At 48.1% G+C, this 18,982-nt stretch overlaps 1 protein-coding gene across 1 annotated transcript in view; it reads left to right on the forward strand.

The window, feature by feature from the left end:
* Window positions 1–18,741, forward strand: part of LOC119848109 (IgGFc-binding protein-like) — a 111,956-nt gene extending 93,215 nt beyond the window's left edge. The window contains exons 42-50 of the mRNA XM_043502305.1: window positions 3,531–4,104; window positions 5,238–5,833; window positions 7,489–8,053; window positions 8,624–9,219; window positions 9,345–9,915; window positions 10,108–10,307; window positions 12,052–12,426; window positions 14,590–14,876; window positions 17,734–18,741. Of these exons, the coding sequence (XP_043358240.1) occupies window positions 3,531–4,104; window positions 5,238–5,833; window positions 7,489–8,053; window positions 8,624–9,219; window positions 9,345–9,915; window positions 10,108–10,307; window positions 12,052–12,426; window positions 14,590–14,876; window positions 17,734–17,743 (3,774 nt within the window). The 3' untranslated portion in view covers window positions 17,744–18,741. The remainder of the gene's footprint in view (window positions 1–3,530; window positions 4,105–5,237; window positions 5,834–7,488; window positions 8,054–8,623; window positions 9,220–9,344; window positions 9,916–10,107; window positions 10,308–12,051; window positions 12,427–14,589; window positions 14,877–17,733) is intronic.
* Window positions 18,742–18,982: the final 241 nt, after the last annotated feature.

Genomic DNA, 18,982 nt, shown 5'->3' on the forward strand with positions numbered 1-18,982 from the left:
GTCCTACTCTTCTTTCAGTTAGGGAGTTTTTCCTGATTTAATCTAAATCTGCTCTGCTGTGGTTTGAAAGCATTGCCTCTTGTCCTGCCCTCTGTGGCAAGAAAGAACAATTTTTTTCCATCTTTTTTTGGCAGCCTTTAAAGTATTTGAAGGCAGCTATCATATTTCCCCCCCCCCGATCTCCTCTTTTGCAAAGGAAACATACCCAGTTCCTTCAGTCTTTGCTTATATGTAAGGCTGCGAATCATTCATGGAGGTCACAGAAGTCATGGCTTCCGTGACTTTCCATGACCTCTGTGAATTTTGAAGCACTGGTGCAGCTGACCCCAGGACCACCCAGCAGCTGGGGAAGCACCGGGGCCAGCTCTGGGAGCCCCAGGCAACTGGTCCCCAGTGCTGCCCTGGTGCAGTGGTCCGGGACCATCGGTAGTGGCAGCAGGGCCTCATGCCTCCCCCGCCTGGACCAGCAGCGGCAGGGCCCCAGGCCGCAACCCCCTCCAGCTGCATCAGGGCCTGGGCTGCCCCCCCAGCCAAAACATCGCCCTTTGCTGCTTCCTCCAGCAGCTCCCCCCAGCAGCAGTCTTCAGGAGCGCCCCCCTCCCAGCAGGTAAGACTTAGTCACAGGTATTTTTTATAAAAGTCATTGACAGGTCAGGCAGCCGTGACTTTTTGTTTCTTGCCCGTGACCTGTCCATGACTTTTGCTAAAAATACCCGAGACTAAAACGTAGCCTTACTCATAAGATTTGCATTCCATCCCTTTGATTATCTTTGTCGCTCGCCTTTGGATCCTTTCCAGTTTCTCTACATCCTTCCTATACAGCAGTGATCAAAATTGGATGCAGTACTCCAGCTGAGGCCTAACCAGTGCCAAGTAGAGCGATACTATCCCCTCCTGTGATTTGCACGCTATGCCTCTGTTAATGCAACCCAAAATTGCATTTGTACATGCCACGATTCATTGTTGCAAAAAAAGCAAACATTCTAGGATGTATTAGCAGAAGCATTGTAAGCAAGACACAAGAAGTAATTCTTTGGCCTTGTCTACACTGGCAAGTTACTGTGCAATAAAGCAGCTTTCTGTGATGTAACTCCTGAGGTGAACACACTGCCAAGCCACTTAGTGCGCAGAAACTCCTCAGTTGCAGTATTGCAAAAAAACCGCCTAGTCGTAAGCCTTAAAGCGCTGTATTGGCAGCGTAAACACATTACAGCACAGAAAACAATCGATTGGCCTCTGGAAGTGTCCCATAATCCCTCAAGTGGCCGCTCTCCTCATTGTTTTGAACTCGCTGCCCTGGAGACATGCACCCCTCCCCTTACAAAGCTCCAGTTTCTGACAGCCCTTGCATGCTGTGCTGAGCAAACCATTAATGTGGAATGCTCATGCTGTTGAACACAGAGGTGTGTGTGTGAGAGAGACAGACAGACAGACAGCATGCGGAGAGCTGTGGAGGGAGGCGGGAGTTGATGTCGGGGGTTTCCCCCTCCCACTGCCTCAGGTCTGGTTGCTTCCTGCTACTGTCTGAACTTACAAGACCCTCTCTCTGTCCCCCAAAACACACTGTCCCCCCTCAACACACACACACACATTGTTGCTGGCAATGTAGTAGGATGTCCATGGAACAATGGGATTGGGAAACCTGCATCATGTGATGCTGTGCCTGCCGCATGAGGCATTGCAAACCCTTCCCAAAGCACCCTCCGGCCAGTTGCACAGTGGGATAGCTACCACAATGCACTGCTCTCTTTGCCATTGCAAGAGCTGCTAATGTGAATGCGCTCCACTGTCATGAGGAGCACAGTGTGGACATGCAACAGCGGTTTAATTCCAGCACTTTAATAAAAGTGGTTGCGTAGAAACTTGCCAGTGTAGACATTCCCTTACACTCTACTCCGCACAGATTAGGCCTCAACTGGAGTATTGTGTCCAGTTCTGGGCACCACATTTCAGGAAAGATGTGGACAAATTGGAGAAAGTCCAGAGAAGAGCAACAAACATGATTAAAGGTCTAGAAAACATGACCTATGAAGGAAGATTTAAAAAATTGGATTTGTTTAGTCTGGAGAAGAGAAGACTGAGAGGGGACAGAACAGTTTTCAAGAATAATAAAAGGTTGTTAGAAGGAGGAGGGAGATAAATTGTTCTCATCAACATCTGAAGACAGGACAAGAAGCAATGGGTTTAAACAAGGGCGGTTTAGGTTAGACATTAGGAAAAACTTCCTAACTGTCAGGGCGGTTAAGTACCGGAATAAATTGCCTAGGGAGGTTGTTGAATCTCGTCATGAGAGATTTTTAAGAGCAGGTTAGATAAACACCTCTCAGGGATGGTCTAGATAATACTTAGTCCTGCCATGAGTGCAGGGGATCGCATTAGATGACCTTCGAGGTCCCTTCTAGTCCTATGATTCTATAATTCTATGTGGGGGAAAGCACTTTTGCCACACAGGACTTAAATAGCTAGTGTTGTCTCTGAAGTGTTATCCATGGGCTTTACAGATGATGCTCTGATCCACTTAGTATGGGCAGTGGAGTTTACACCATTGGGGGTCATCGTTTCAGGCGCTCTGCAGACTCAGGCAGTTGTTGCCGAACTAGTCACACTTCGGGCACATTTGGAAGGTTTTCCTTGCAGCCATAAAGGCCAAAAAATTATTTTAAACAAACAAACAATTCAATAAATAAATTAAATTGAAAGCTTAGATTCTGGAGATTCCCAATGTGTTATACAAATGTATCAGATGGGTTGTATATTAGACACCTCTAGATAATCAGATATTGTACATAGATCCTGTGGGTGGGTAAATAATAGAGCTAGATAATGTGGACAGAGAGATCGGTGGGTGGGTCGATTGATTGATGGATGGATGGATGGATGATTAGATTCTTTAGGTGACTAGTCATATAGGTAGGTGGTGTGAATGGGTAGATAGACATAGAGAATTCTGCAGACAGACAGATACTGTAGGTAGATTTTGTAGATAGCTAAGTGCTCTATACAGAATTCTAAAAATGTAGGGCTGGAAGGTACCTCAAGAGGTCATCTAAGTCCATCTCCCTCGGCCGAGGCAATATTAAGTATAGCTAGATCATCCTTGACAGGTGTTTGTCTAACCTGTTCTTAATATATTCAGGCCAACTCGCATTGATTTAATTGGTTCTTTCTGAGTAAGGAATGGGTAAAAAGTGATGGCTATTAGTCAGGATGAACAGAGATGGTGTCCCTAGCCTCTGTTTGCCAGAAGCTGGGAATGGGCTACAGGGGATGGAGTACTTGATGATTTCCTGTCCTGTTCATTCCCTCTGGGGCATCTGGCATTTGGCCTCTGTCAGAAGACGGGATACTGGGCTGACCCAGTATGGCCATTCTTATCTTCTTTTGATGAAGGATTTGGCCCCCCCATATTGTATATGCCACTGCTTAGAGTGACAACGAGGTACAGTCGAAATGATTGGTGAGGCGACATACGCAATAAGAACAGGTTAGGATGAAAGAGCAATAACATCCCATCCTTTCCTTGTCTCTAGCTAAACGGCGTGATCACCAGTCTCCCAGTGACACTGTCAGACGGTAAAATCAGAATGTACCAGAGCGGCTTCCGCGCCATCCTGCAGACGGACTTTGGTCTCCGGGTGGCATACAACTGGGACTGGCATCTGATGATCACCCTCCCCAGCAGTTACTATGGGGCCACGTGTGGCCTATGTGGGAACTTCAACCAGAACCCTGAAGATGACATGATGTCAGCCAGCGGAACCAGAGTCTCCTCCATCGTGGGCTGGGCTGCCAGTTGGAAAGTCCAAGATCGGGATCCGTTTTGCTTGGATTCCTGCCAAGAGAACTGCCTGACATGTGATGAGAGCACAAGGGAGCTGTACGGGGGCGACAGTCACTGTGGGTTGATCAGCAAAGCACTGGGAGGGCCCTTCAGAGAGTGTCACTCCAGAGTGAACTCCAGTGAGTTCTTCGATAGCTGCATCTACGACGTGTGTCTGAACAGGGGCGCTATGAGAATCTTGTGCCAGGCGCTGGAGGCCTATGCAGCAACCTGCAGAGACCACGGGGTCACTGTCTATGACTGGAGGATGCCATCTGGCTGTGGTGAGTCTGACAGCTTGGTGTCCTTACTGTGACGGGCATAATCAGGCTAGTCAGTAGAGAAGCCTGGATGTTTTTCATTCCACCAGAGTTTCAAGGAAAAATGCCATTCTTGTCAAAGTCCAAATGTTTAGAAAAAAGTTCGGATTTTGAAAAAAGTAATTTCAAAAAGTGAGACAAAGCATGTCAATAACATTTCAGAATGGAGTATTTTGATTTTTCATTTTGAAACAACTTTTGACAACAAAATTAATTATTTTTAGATATATAAAACATTTTTTAAAAGTTTTATAAGGTTGAAATGAGACATTAGTGTTTTGATTTTATCAAAATAAAACACTTTGATCGACCTCCAACAATGTCTGGGACAGGAATTTCATTTCCATTCCCTTTTGGAACAGAAGAAAATCCAAAATCTTGGTATTTCCCATGAAATGGTAAATCTGGTTTCAGCTCAGTTCCAGTAGCCCATCTGTTCCCTCTGTCGGTGGAGGGGATGGGGAATGACCTGAGCATAGAGTTGGGAATGACTGGGTTTCTTGGGCATAGGGATCAACACTGACTCTGAGCACCATCTATTGAGCTCCCTACTCTGCTCCTTGCAGTACAATGCCCCCTAGTGTCACCCTTGGGAATTGGGGTCAGCACTGATTCCAAGGACTGAGCATCCCCTACTGAGCCTTCCACCCCACTCCCTGAAGCACAGTGCCCCCCAGCGCAACACTGGGGCATTGGAGTCAGCATGGACTCAAGTGGAGAGCACCTCCTAATCAGACCCAGCTCCTTTGTTTGCAGAACAGCGCCCCTTCGCTCCACACTGTGCCATTGAGATCAGCACTAACTCCAAAGGAGAGTACTCTTACTGAGCACTCCCTGCAGACCCTAAGTGTTCTTTATACCCAAGAGCTGACCCTGATGATTCACTCATGGCCTGTGAGATTTGGCTGCAGACATATATGGCCTTTTGGTTTCTGAATGCAGAAGTTAATTCCACCGTCCTTTTCCTTATGGCTTTTTCATGCAGGGTGGATAATGTACTGCGTGTAAGAATTTGTCTGTAGCTCTCACTGCGTCTAGGCAGGTTGTTTCATTCATTTCCTATATTTTTAAATCTCCCCTTTCCAATCCTGTCCCAGCCCTGCCCTGCCCTGAGAACAGCCACTATGAGGCCTGTGGGAATGCCTGCCCCGCCAGCTGCTCTGACCGAACTGCCCCCTCCTCCTGCCGGGAGCCCTGCGTGGAGACCTGCCAGTGTAATGACGGTTACGTCCTCAGTACTGACAAGTGCGTCCCCCTGGGGAGCTGCGGCTGTGACTACAACGGCCACTACTACAAACCCAGTGAGGAGTTCTGGGATGATAACTGCCACTCTCGGTGCAGGTGTGATTCCAGCCTGGGCACAGTGGTTTGCAGAAAGACCACTTGCAAGGCCAAAGAAAGATGCTCCATGGTCAATGGCATCCGTGGCTGCCATAGTATCAGCTACTCCACGTGCATAGGTACTGGAGACCCTCACTACACCACCTTCGATGGGAAAAAGTATGATTTCATGGGCTCCTGCATCTACCAATTTGCTGCTCTCTGCTCCAAGGACCCCACACTCACCCCATTCAATGTCAAAGTGGAGAACAACAACAGAGGCAGTAAGGCCGTGTCCTTCACCAAAAGGGTGACCTTAGTGGTCTACAATGTGACAATCAGCTTGAGCCAGGAGCATCCACGCAAGATCCAGGTAGGGATGCAGGATCACTGGGGAACACAGGAAGTCATTTCAATGATCTCTTGTCTGGGCTCTTTGTTGTCTTCTTAGCTCTGGGAGGGAGTGAGGTCTAGTGGTTGGAGTAGGGGGGTGGGAACCAGGACTCCTGGATTTCATCCCTGGCTCTGTGAGGGAAGTGGTGTTCAGTGGTTGGTGCGGGGGGCTGGGAGTCAGGACTCCGAGGTTCTAACACAGCTGTGGGGACTAGAAGGTTAGAGCAGATGGTGCTAAGAACTAGAGCTCCAGCATTCTGCTCCTGGGAAGTAGGGGAAGTGGTTTGAGCTGGGATTCAGACATTTAGGATTTTATTCCTCTCTCTGCCCCTGACTGGCTTAATAATCTCGGGCAAGTCGCTTCCTATCTTTATACCTCTATGAGCAGGTCTACACTTAAAACACTGCACCGATGCAGCTGCACCGCTGTAGCGCTTCGTGAAGATGCTACTATGTTGATGGGAGGGCTTCTTCTGTTGGCATAGTTAATCTACCTCCCCAAAAGGCAGTGGCTATGTTGACAGGAGAAGTCCTCCCATTGCCAGAGCAAGTTCTACACCAGGGGTTAGGTCAGTGTAACTGCGTTGCTCAGGGCGTGGATTTTTCACACACCGGAGCGACGTAGTTATACCGATGTAAGATTATAGGGTAGACCTGGCCTATTTTCCTAGCTGTAAAGGGGGTAATAAGACCTTTTCACTTCACAGGGCTGTTATGAGTAGAGCTAGGCAAATAACTGGTTTTTGATGCACTTCCAGTTCTGAAAATATTGACAAAAATTCTGTTTAATCTGAAAGGTAACTTTTTGTTTTGTTTCCAGGCAATAAAAAGCCAAGGAAATGACGGGCTAGGTTCATGCAGTCACCAGCGGTGCTAATGACTCCCTTTAGGCCAGTGGGTGAGCACTCATCTGGGATGTGGAAGACCTGAATTCCATTCCTCTTTCTGCCTGATGGGGAGAAGGAATTCGAATTTGCTGGAGCGTCCCCTAACTACTGGACTATGGGATATTCTGGGGCAGGGCTACCCTTTAAATTCCTGCTCCATTAACTAGTTAGTTACACAAAGTAGAACAGCTTCAGCAGGAGAGACTGAGAATACCTTTTCCCTAGAGTGGCCTAGTAGGCTAAATGTGAGACCAAAATTCAATCCTGCCCTGTATCAGGCAGTGGGGGAATTGAACCCAGGTCTACCACATCCTGGGTGAGTGCCCTAAAGACTGGGCTAAAAGTTATAAAGGAAACTGCTTGCACATACAGTGCCTTGTGCATCCAGCCTGAATTTTTTTTCCACCACAACTATCCCTCCAATTTTTATCAAATATGAAAATAGTTTCTGGTCAACGAAAACTGCATTTATGAGCAAGTACATTATTTGTGTGAGATTTTTCACCTAGCTCTAGTCTTTAATGCTTCAACTGCCTAGCACTCCTTGGATAGAAGGAGCTCTAGAAAAGGAAAGGGCACTAGTAAGGGGCAATGGGATGAAATATTAATGCACTGGGTTACCCTCCACCCAATTCAGAAATAGAAATTCTGGAGCCAGACCATCCATGGCAGCTCCATGGAAATGGAATTATTTCATGTTGAGTGCACTGCGTGAAATCCTTGACAATCTCTACTGTATGTTTTCCAGGTCAATAGTGTCTTTGTGGACCTGCCCTTCTCCTACCAGCACAAGTTCAAGGCCTACATCAGTGGAGTCCACGGCTTTATCCAGACTGATTTCGACCTGAGAGTGAGCTTTGACTGGTACAGCTATGCCAGAGTCATCATACCCAATACGTACGCCAATGCCGTCTGCGGCCTCTGTGGCAATGCCAATCAGGACCCCAGCGATGATCTGACCATGAAGGATGGAACTCAGACATCTGATGAGATTCAGTTCGCAGAGAGCTGGAAGGTGGGGGAGGTGCCAGGGTGCTCGTCTAGCTGCACCGGGGATTGCTCAGTCTGCAGTGAGGCTCAGAAACAACCCTACAAGGGAGACCAGTACTGCGGGGTCCTCACCCGACAGAACGGGCCATTCAGGCACTGCCACGGGGCCATCAACCCAGCTCCCTTCTTTGATGATTGTCTCTATGACACTTGCCAGTACAAGGGTCACCAGGACACTCTGTGCAGCGCAATCAGCGCCTACGTCACATCCTGCCAGGCCAGGGGCATCCGGATAGGGCAGTGGAGATCGGCCTCGTTCTGCAGTGAGTGTCGCCTGGGGGACTCTGCTTTAGGGACTGGCGACTGCACATGTGCAGCGGCACCCTCTGCAGGGTGGGCTCAGAATTGTTCACCCACCCAGTTCTGAGTTTTAATTTACAGTGTGCGATATCTTTGTTACAGATTCTAGACCTGGACATTTCCACCATGCAATTAAAATGTTAGTCCCTGAAATATTTTTTTCACTCTGTGTCATGTTACTTAATGTCTAGATGTCCTGTAAACTTTCTCTTAGAGCTCATCTTTTCTGTTCCTGGTGTTTTCATGCCTTGTCTATAGTTACAGAGCCGACTCCTGCTATTCTAGTCAAGAGGTGACCCTTCATCTTACAGATGGGGATAAAACCCAAGAGTCCTGATGGCCACTCCCCTAATTTAATCACTAGACTATACCTTTTCCCAGAGATGAAGCTAGGACCAGGAGTCCTGATTCCCAGTCCCCTGCTCTAAACATATCCTAACGGATGTGAAAAGAACATTGACCCAAGATGATCTGTTAGTTCAACCACATTTCTCCTCACACAAATTCAAATTCTCTCTGATCTTTTTCTTCAGGACCCTCCTGCCCGCTTAACTCTCACTACGAACTCTGTGGAATCAGCTGCCCTTCCAACTGCAATGACCTGTGGGCTCTAGATTGGTGTGAGAAGCCCTGTGCTGAAGGGTGTTTCTGTGATGCTGGATTCACCCTGAGTGGTGACAAGTGCATACCTGTCGCACAGTGTGGCTGTGTGCACAAGGCCGTGTATTACAGGAAGGGAGAGGAGTTCTACCCCAGCGCCTCCTGCCAGGAGCGCTGCCTGTGCAAAGACAATGGGGTCGTCGAGTGCCAGGAGGCCTCCTGTAGAGCCAGTGAGGAGTGTAGGGTGGAGAGCGGAGCCCTGGGCTGCCATGCCACGGGATATGGAACCTGCATCGCATCTGGTGGACCTCACTACATCTCCTTTGATGGACGGGCCTTCGACTTCCAGGGCTCCTGCACTTATATCTTAGCTAAGGTCTGCAGCAGAGACTCTGGACTGGGGAACTTCTCTGTGGTGGTGGAGAATGAGAGCCCTGGTGGTGGCCACATGGCTGTGACGAGGACAGTGGTGGTGTCCCTGCATGGTTACACCATCGCCATGGAGAGGGGGAGGAAGTGGAAGATTGCGGTAAGTCCCTGTTTGCGATTAGTCTTACATAGCACTAATGGCGTGTGGGGGTGTGTGTGAGAAAAACAGCAGGCCACTGCTGAGTCTCCACCAGTGACGGGTGAATTTCTCTCTCACTGGCACAGGTGGGTGGTGAGCTCTACGCTCTCCCACTGGCTACGGATGATGGGAAGCTTTGGATCAACCAAGAGGGGAACAACATCATTGTCCAATCAGCCTCTGGCCTCAAAGTCTTTTACGACACTGCCTCCTACCTCCAAGTGTCCGTCCCCAGCACCTATAAGGGACATGTGTGCGGCTTCTGTGGCAACTTTAATGATGACAAGAACGATGATCTCCTGCTGCCCGGTATGAAGAGTACCCAGAATGTGGATGAATTTGTCGCCTCCTGGAAGGTGCCTGTTGATGGTGCCACATGCTCTGATGGCTGTGGTGAGAAGTGCCCCATCTGTGATGCAGCCCAGACAGCACTGTACCAGACTGAGAGCTCCTGTGGGCTAATCGCAGCCACCTCGGGTCCCTTCAGACACTGTCACTCAATAATCAGTCCTGTTGAGTACTTCAACCACTGTCTCTATGACTTGTGTGCCACCAACGGAAGGGGAGAGACCCTCTGCCAGAGCCTGCAGGCCTATGTGGCTGCATGCCAAGCAGCTGGGGCCAAGATCGAGACCTGGAGAACAGCCTCCTTCTGCCGTAAGTCTACAAGACAATCTACAGTCTGTACTTCATTAACCCATAGCTGCTGTAGTTCTTGTGCGATCTAACCTCCACAATGCCTCTCAGACTTCTAGGCTAAGTAGGAGCCTCTGTTTATTTAGGTTGGAGACCTCAGCTTAACTTAGCTTTCTGTCTGTGATGGTTGTAATTTTTCTTCTGTCCCTCCAGCCCTCGCCTGCCCAGCTAACAGCCACTATGAGCTGTGTACCAGATCCTGCGATTTCACCTGTGCCAGCTTGTTTGCCCCTGCGCAATGCACCGGGAAGTGCTTTGAAGGATGCTGGTGTGATCCAGAATACGTGTCCGACGGGGAGGCATGTGTCTCCATGGACAGGTGCGGCTGTGTGCACAACGGACGCTACATCAAGGTGGGTGCTGGGTTTTTGGTCTCTCCGTTCTCCCCGATTCTGCCGTTCTCCTCTGGCAATGGGATTCCCAATGGGGGTTAGAGTGACTATAGAGTGGCATGTTCTGTATCCTACTATGTGGCTATACCTAAAACCTAAAGTCAAATCCTGCCCTCAGAGTCACCCATGCGGCTTCCACTGCAGTCAACGGCAGCTGTGCATACAAAATGTGGGGCACATCATTTCTATTACAGGGATCATAGAATCATAGATGATCAAGGTTGGAAGAGACCTCAGGAGGTCATCTAGTCCAACCCCCTGCTCAAAGCAGGACCAACCCCAACTAAATCATCCCAGTCAGGGCTTTGTCAAGCCGGGCCTTAAAAACCTGTAAGGCTGGAGATTCCACCATCTCCCTAGGTAACCCATTCCAGGGCTTCACCACCCTCCTAGTGAAATAGTTTTTCCCAATATCCAACCTAAACCTCCCCCACTGCAATTTGAGACCATTGCTCCTTATTCTGTCATCTGCCACCACTGAGAACAAGGATGGTCTTCTATATTCCAGAACAGGCCTTTGGAATAACCAAAGCAAAGGCTGCTCCCAGAAGACCCTTTCCCAGTTTTACACTGAGCTGAGAGCATCCCATGGGGGTGTCAGTCTTTGGGAGTTTCATTGGTTCTGTGTAATTGCCCATGCAGAGCAGACTTGATCAATGATGCTCACGGTTTATGGACCTCACTAAGCAGCCTCGGTGGCTCGATCTAAGGAACTGACCAGTTCCTGGGATGTAATGTGACTCTCAGAAGGTTCTGAGCATGGGCTCAAATCAGACAGGTATCCAGATAGCCAGGTATTGAGATAAAGCTTGTTTGCAGGAAATTGTAAAACAGAGCTGGAAAGAAATACCATGAGGGAATGAAACTGTCCAGCATGTTAGAGTCTGAGCAAGTGTAAAGTAAGGGAGTGTCTAGGGAATGGGAAACGGGCCTTTCCCCTCCAGGGGGTCTAACTTTAATCCAGACTCAGACTAAGGGGACTGGCTGGCTTAGGGGGACAGGGGATGGGACACAGGGCCTGGCTCTTCTAGGGGTGCCAGCTCTGAGCCAGCCTCAGGTCAGAGGGACTGCCTGGCTTAGTGGGTTGGGGAAATGGGACACAGGGCCCTTTCTCCTCTAGGGGCCTCTGACTCTGATCCAGCCCAGGGTGGGGGGATTGGTTGGCTTAGGTGGCTGGGCCATGCGAGATGGGGCCTTTCCCCTCCAGGGGACCAGCTCCAATCCAGCCTTAGTTCAGGGGGGCAGTGAGTGGAATATGAGGCTCTTCCCCTCCAGTCTGGCTCCTGGGAAACAAGAGCATTGACTGTGTGTAAAGAAGAGTGTTGGTGGGACTCAGCCTAATTTCTGGTTGGCAAATCTGCCTTTCACATGAAAATCAACACTGCAGCCGCCCCCCTTGTTGTCAGACCTTGGGCAGGGGACGTTGGTAGGTGTTGGGTCTTGATGTTGTTAGATCTCAGGGTGGAGACCGGTCAATTCCACACCTTGCTTTCTTTATCTCTGCTGTATCCACCTGCTCTTCCTCTCTGTCATCAGCCTTGCTAAGCTATTGCTTCTGGAAGGTCCTTGACGCCTTCTCTCTATTGACCCTCACGGCGGGGCTTTCCCATAGCTCTATATATTGCTGCTTCCAGTCCCTCCTGCCGAGGTGTGATTCCCTTTGCATTCACTTAACAAAGTTGTTTGTCTGGGTATTTCCCTGCAGGCCAGGGAGAGCTTTGTCTCCAGCAACTGCTCTGAGAAATGCACCTGCCACGCTTCAGGAGAGGTCATCTGTGAGGAAACAAACTGTACCGAAGAGGAGAAATGCATGCTCAGGAATGGGGTGCGCAGATGCGTGGAGCAGATGGGCCGGTGCACACTGGCCCCAGGAATATGGTTCACCTCCTTTGATGGTGTCACGAGGGAAGTCCTCCTTGATGGGGTCTACGAAGTGTGTTCCATCTGCGAAGGGGTCAACCTCCCCTGGTTCCGGATGGTGGTCAGTGTGTTCAGAGAAGGTGGCTTGGCCGTTCCTGAAGGCATCTCCGTTTTCTTCGACGAGGGTCTTATCCATGTCAATAAGAAAAAGGAGATTTGGGTAAGAGGAGGCTGGGTTAGCACACCCTAAACCAAGGGTGAGGGGCAAAAATCTGGGGGAGGGGGTGAGTCACTATTAAGATCCCCGCTTTATTAAAGGGAAGTGATCTGCCCAAAGTTATATGATGAGTTAGTGACTGAGTTGGGAATAGAGTGCAGGACTCCTGTGAGGATGCTACTCTAATCACCTAGACCCAGGGATAGAACCCAGGAGTCCTGGCTCCCAGCCCCCCACTCAAACCCACTAGACCCTATTCCCTTCCATGAGCAAAACCCCAGGAGTCTTGGCTCCCATCTCACTCCTGCTCTAATCCCACTAGACCCCACTCCTCTCCCAGGGGTGGGACTAGAACCCATGAGTTCTGAATCTTAGCCCACTCATCTAACCAGTGAATTAAGCACCACATGGAGCTGGGAGTCCCTAACCTCCTTCTCTAATGGTGAGCTTGCACTGCTACCAATAGCAAGGCTGTTCCTGACATGCCAGCAATCTCACCTGCCGTAGTTGTAGGAAGCTGTGGTGAGCAAAAGACCTTCACCAGGGTATTTAACCATGCGACCACTGGGAAGAATGTTGAGGAGACCACTCACCTCTGTAAAATGTGTGAGATCTGTGGATCAGGACTTATGGTGATTTGAGTAGATCTAGTCCTGATCCCAGCCAGAAACAAGGATGAAAAATGCATATCTGTGCTATGGGCAAGATTTCTGACAAATTGTTTTTGGGACAAAAAATGCTGTTTGTTGAACCCAAAACTTTTTGTGATACAGGCTTGGGTTTGATGAAGCTCCCAAGTGGAATAAAACTCTGAAAAAGGAATTCCAAAATACTCAAAATGAAACATTTCAGTATTTTCAAAATGAAAAATTCTGGTTTTCCATTTCAGAATAACTTTGTGTTTCAAATTTTAAATGAATTAGTCTAAAAATAAAGTTAAAAAGAAAAAGGTCAAAATAGAAATGACAATTTTACTGAAACCAAATATTTCAATTGACCCAAAACAAACAAACAAAAAAATCAGATTTTTGATTTGCGAAAATTTGAAGACTTTCCGTACTGATTCAGGATGAGAAAAAATGTCAAACTCTCAAAAACTTGTGGCAATACTAGAACACCATTCCACCCCCCTCCAGCTCTAATCTGTGTATTTACAGACCTTAAAACAACCCTGGTTTGAGTTTGGTTTTAATGACTGAAGAAATATGTTCCGGGGGAGCTTTATATTCTCTGTAACAGTTATTATTATCATTTCTATTAAAGTACGGGGTGGGAAACTAGGACTCAGGACACCAAGTATGGCAGCACAATGGGCCCCAACTGTGATCAGGGCCCCATTATTCCAGGACTTGCACAGACACACAGTGAGAAACAGTCCCTGCCCCAGCTGAGATCAGGGCCCCATTGTTCTGGGCCCTGCCCAGACACACAGCGAGAGACAGTCCCTGCCCACCTGAGATCAGGGTCTCTATCACACAGAGCATACAACTAAATAGACACAAAGGGAGATAGAAGATACATGGACCAATGTCACACAGGAATTCAGTAGCAGAGCCATGGGCAGAACCCAGGTTTCCCGAGTACCAGTCAAATACTTGTTCTGGGCTGGATCTCCCTGCCTCATTGATGGCCCCCATTTATTGCCCTTCACAGTCAATATGATTAGATCTGACCACATTTCTTTTGGCTGAAAATGAAGCATTAGGCTGTAAGCTCGTTGGGGTGAAGACTGTGCTTTTGGTCTGTGTTTGTACAGCACTTGGCACAAAGAGGTCCTGAACCACCCTGGGATTCCTGGGTGCTGTTGCAATAGAAATAATGCCACTAATTATGGAAACGTGAGCTAACGAAGACCATGTTAGTATCAGAAAAAAAGGAGAACTGATACTCTTAGTCACACCATGCAATGAGGAGAAGAACTGGAAAAAGATAGGCTCATCTCCCAGAGTGGAGGGGCAGATCCTGCTCTCAGTTACATCAGTCTCAATCGAGAGTTACTCCCCTGACTGCAATAGATTTACTTGGGTTTTACACTTGTTTGAGAGAAAAATCTGACCTAGCGACTCCAGACCCCATTGCCTTGTACTGGGATCCATAGACTAGCTCTGTCTTACTCCCTCCCATGGTGCCCAGCTTTTCTCTGACCTCCCTTTCTGTGCCTTCCAGGTGAGAGGGCACCAAAGGCAGCTCCCAGTGAAGGTATCCAAAACCTTGTCTGTAAGTGAGTCTCAGGGCACCATCATGATTGTCCAGGACTCTAGAATAAAGATTCTGTTCAGCCTGAGTGGGGAGGTAACGGTGACAGTAAGCGAGAGCCTGGCTAACAATCTGTGTGCACCTTGTGGGAACTTCAACGGCGACATCTCCGATGACCTGCAGCTGCCCAGCGGGCAGGTCGTGGGGAACATCACGGATGTGTTTGAAGCTTGGAGGGCGCGAGACCTCTCAAGAAGGTAAGGGGCTCTTCAAAGGGCTGCTTCTTCTAAGACAGCATGGCCATTCACTCTCCATAGGTGTGATCATGTGGTTGACCTGGTTCATAGATTCCATATGTTCCAAGGCCAAGAGGGGCCATTGGGACCTGCTTCAAAAGAATTCCTGTTAGAGCAGATCTTTTAGAAAAGCATCAGGCTTGATTACAGAATGCCGAGTACTGGAGGATCCACCATTGGTTTTTGGATTTTTGTTTGTCTGATGAAAAAAATCAAAGTTCAAGGAAAGCTGATACTCTCCTTGAAAATGGTCATTTAAAGTGAAAACCCAGTTGGTTGTCTGTTGGCACGACAGCTTTGATGGCAATATTTAAACCAGCCCTGCAAAATTGCAGTTCCTTCTGTTGGTCCTGTAGATCCAATGTGGCAGTGGAAGAGTGAGATGGTCCTGTTCTTGTTTCAACCACTTATGCCTGTGCAACGCCCCTGTACCCAATAGGGTTGAACAGGTTCCCCGAAGATGAAGCTAGCCTTGATGAACCTGTACTGCTGGTATAACCACACACTTCCTTGGTGTGGTGTTCTGTTTCATCTAGTGGCACTGAGACCACTTAGGGAGAGATTAATGAGTCTGCTCTACAGCCTTAGCTAATGGCCATATGACTTTTAGCTCATGCAGTAGAAGCTCATGCACTAAGCTCCAGAGATCCTAGATTCAATACCGCCCACTGATGACAGGGGTCTGTCGGTGTTACACTGGCATTGGTGCCCAAGAAGGAAAGACCCCAGCTTGACTCTCAGGATATGTCTATGCTGCAATCAGGCATGATTGCAGCTCATTTACGTGTATCTGAGCTGGCTTGGATTGACTTAGCTTGGTAAAAAGAGCTGTGACTGTACAAGTAGCCTGGACTAATTGCTTGAGCACCTATCTAGGGTCAGAGACAGGCTAATGACCAGGCAGCTAGCTGGTGCCACTACCCCAATCAAAGCTAGCTCAGATAGCCCTAGACATGCTGGAGTCACCTCTCCCGATTGCAGTGTAGACGTACCCTTGGATCCCAGAAGGAACTTTCAGGGCTGGCAGCTAGGAACCTCCCGCCCCCACCCAGCATTTGTGATATGGAAACCACTGGCCATGGCTACCTGCAGTACCACTTTTGTTGGAGTAAAGACGATGGCTCTGCTTCTGTTCTGTGCCACCTTTGCTCTGCTTCTGCTTCAGCCCCTGGCATATAATAGAGAAGCCATGGGCTGCTTTAGTTTATAACAAGGCTGCTTCACAGCCTAGATCAGCCCAGAATTGCTGCAGGTCCGCAGACTGTGAAGACTACCCCTCTTGCTCCATGACCCATACACTGGGGCTTATGAGGTGGATAGCACAGGTCTGCCTCTGCCAGCACAAGTCTGCCTGTCAGCCCTATACTGCTCCTTCCCTGGGGCGATTCTTCTTGTGTAACTTTTATGGCCCCAGAGCGAGGTGTGGGGCTGGAGCAGATGCTCTCAGTCATTGTAAGGACTCTGGGGTTCTTGATGACCCCAGTGTCAGTGGAGTGTGATGGGTTGGATCACAGAAAACCCCTTGGGAACTACAAACCGATGTGCTGAGACTACTTCTAACTCATTTTCCCTGCCAGCTTGGAACTCCAGATCCTTGCCAGATTGAGCCAGATACGCTAGCCTGTTACAAACCCAAACCCAGGTCCGAACCATGGGTCCCCCAACAGCTGCAGGCTTAACTGAAAACAGGTTAAGAAGTGTTCCTGTCTCTAACACTCAGATGCCCAGCTCCCAATGGGATCCAAACCCCAAATAAATCTGTTTTATGGATTATTCTCCCTCTATTACACTGATAGAGATGCACCGCTGTGTTCCCCCCCCCCCCCCCCCCGGTATTAATACATACTCTGGGTTAATTAATAAGTAAAAGGTGATTTTATTGACTACAAAAAGTAGGATTTAAGTGGTTCCAAGTAATAGACAGACCAAAGTAAATTACCAAACAAAATAAAAACATGGAAGTCTAAACCTAATACAGTAATAAGTGATTACAGATGAAATCTCACCCTCAGAGATGTTCCAGTAAGCTTCATTTACAGACTAGTCTCCTTCTAATCTGGGTCCAGCAATCACTCACACCCCTGTGGTTACTGTCCTTTGTTCCAGTTTCTTTCCGGTATCCTTTGGGGGTGGAGAGGCTATCTCTTGAGCCAGCTGAAGACAAAATGGAGGGGTTTCCAGGGGCTTAAATAGACTTCCTCTTGTGGGTGGAGACCCCCTCCTCTCTCCTATGCAAAATCCAGCTCCAAGATGGAGTTTTGGAGTCACATGGGCAAGTCACATGTCCATGCATGACTCAGCATGTGGGCAATGGCGCTTCCTGTAAAAACTATCTTGAATTTCTCCAGGAAGACTTCTTATGTGGATTGGAGTCTTCCAAGATCCATTGTCACTTAAGTATTTTTTGACTGGGCACTTAATTTGCACATTCTTCTCAGGAAGCTGACCAAATGCTTTACTAAGGCTACTTAAACTCAAACAAGTACACAGCCAATATTCATAACTTCGAATACAAAAATGATACGTGCATACAAATAGGATGAATATAATCATCAGATAACCTTTGCAGAGATATGTTACCTGGCATATGTAGCATAAAACATATTCCAGTTATGTCATTTACATTCATAAGCATATTTCCATAAAGCATTATGGGGTGCAACATCACATGGTGTTCACTGGATTTCATTCCAGTTTGCTGGAGGGACCCTCATAAAATATTTTGAGGTGGTTGGATGAAAAGTGCTGTCAATCTCGATGTGCTCTGTGACCCAGCAGGAGGGACTAATTTTTGTCTGTCTTTCTCTTTCTCTCCTAGCGATGTTTAAAAGCCACCTGAGCTGCAATGGACCCCCCACCCCCTTTCCCTTCCCTGCATTGGACTGGGTTGGCTGGTTACTCAGTAACAGGCATAGCTTAGCACACAAACATTTGTTCCTTCACGTAGGGCGCTCCCTGCAGCACGGATGAGTTCAGTGGTGCTGGGTGCGTGATGGAAAATCTCATCTGAACTTGTCAATAGAGAAGTTTGCAAAGGAGTGTCTGAAGCAGCAGGCTCTGGCATGCCTCGGGAAATGGCTTTCACATTCCACTTGGATCTGACTGCTAAGGTCCCTTCACAACACCCTTTAAGGCCTCTATGCTGCCAAAGTGGAATAAAGGAGCATCAGCATATTGCGACTCAGGCAATTTTGTTTCTCTTCTCAGCACTAGAATGGTGTAAAGAGGGCTGGGTAATTGGGAATTCGGGCCTAGGCCTAGTGCTGATACACTGCAGAGATTATGGGCAAAGGTGCCTAACCACAATCTCTCTGTCAGCACTGTGTGATAGGCGATGCCTTTCCTAACCTGCTCTTCCCCTGAGATCCACATGCGGGTCATGCCAACAAATCATCTCCATCACCTCTGGCTTTCCTCACCAGGGAATTAACAGCACCATCACAGAAAGGTCAGCTCATGCCTTCTGAGCGCTGACCAGGAGGCCAACTGGGTGCTCAAACTGGGTGGCATAATTCCAGGGTCACTCCTGATTTACACAGCGATGAGGAGGAGAACAATCAGACGCATTTTCCAGACTAAAACCCAATTTTTTCCAATCTTTCCTCATACTTCTTGTTTTCTAGACCTTTAACCATTTTTGTTGCTCTTCTCTGGACTTCCTCCAATTTGTCCTCATCTTTCCTGAAATGTGGCACCCAGAACTGAACACAATACTTCAGTTGAGGCCTAATCAACGTGGAGTAGTGCGGAAGAATTACTTCAAGCCTTGCTTATAACATTCCTGCTAATACATCCTCGAATGATTGCTTTTTTTGCAACAGTGTTACACTGAAGTGAGCTGTAGCTCACGAAAGCTTATGCTCAAATAAATTTGTTAGTCTCTAAGGTGCCACAAGTACTCCTTTTCTTTTTGTGAATACAGACTAACACGGCTGCTACTCTGAAAACTGTTAACACATATTGAACTTGTGGTCCACTAATACCCCCAGATTCCTTTTCACAGTACTCCTTCCTAGGCAGTCATTTCCCATTTTGTAGGTGTGCAACTGATTGTTCCTTCTCAAGTG

Source organism: Dermochelys coriacea, chromosome 24 (genome assembly GCF_009764565.3).
Source record: "Dermochelys coriacea isolate rDerCor1 chromosome 24, rDerCor1.pri.v4, whole genome shotgun sequence".
Taxonomy (NCBI): domain Eukaryota; kingdom Metazoa; phylum Chordata; order Testudines; family Dermochelyidae; genus Dermochelys; species Dermochelys coriacea.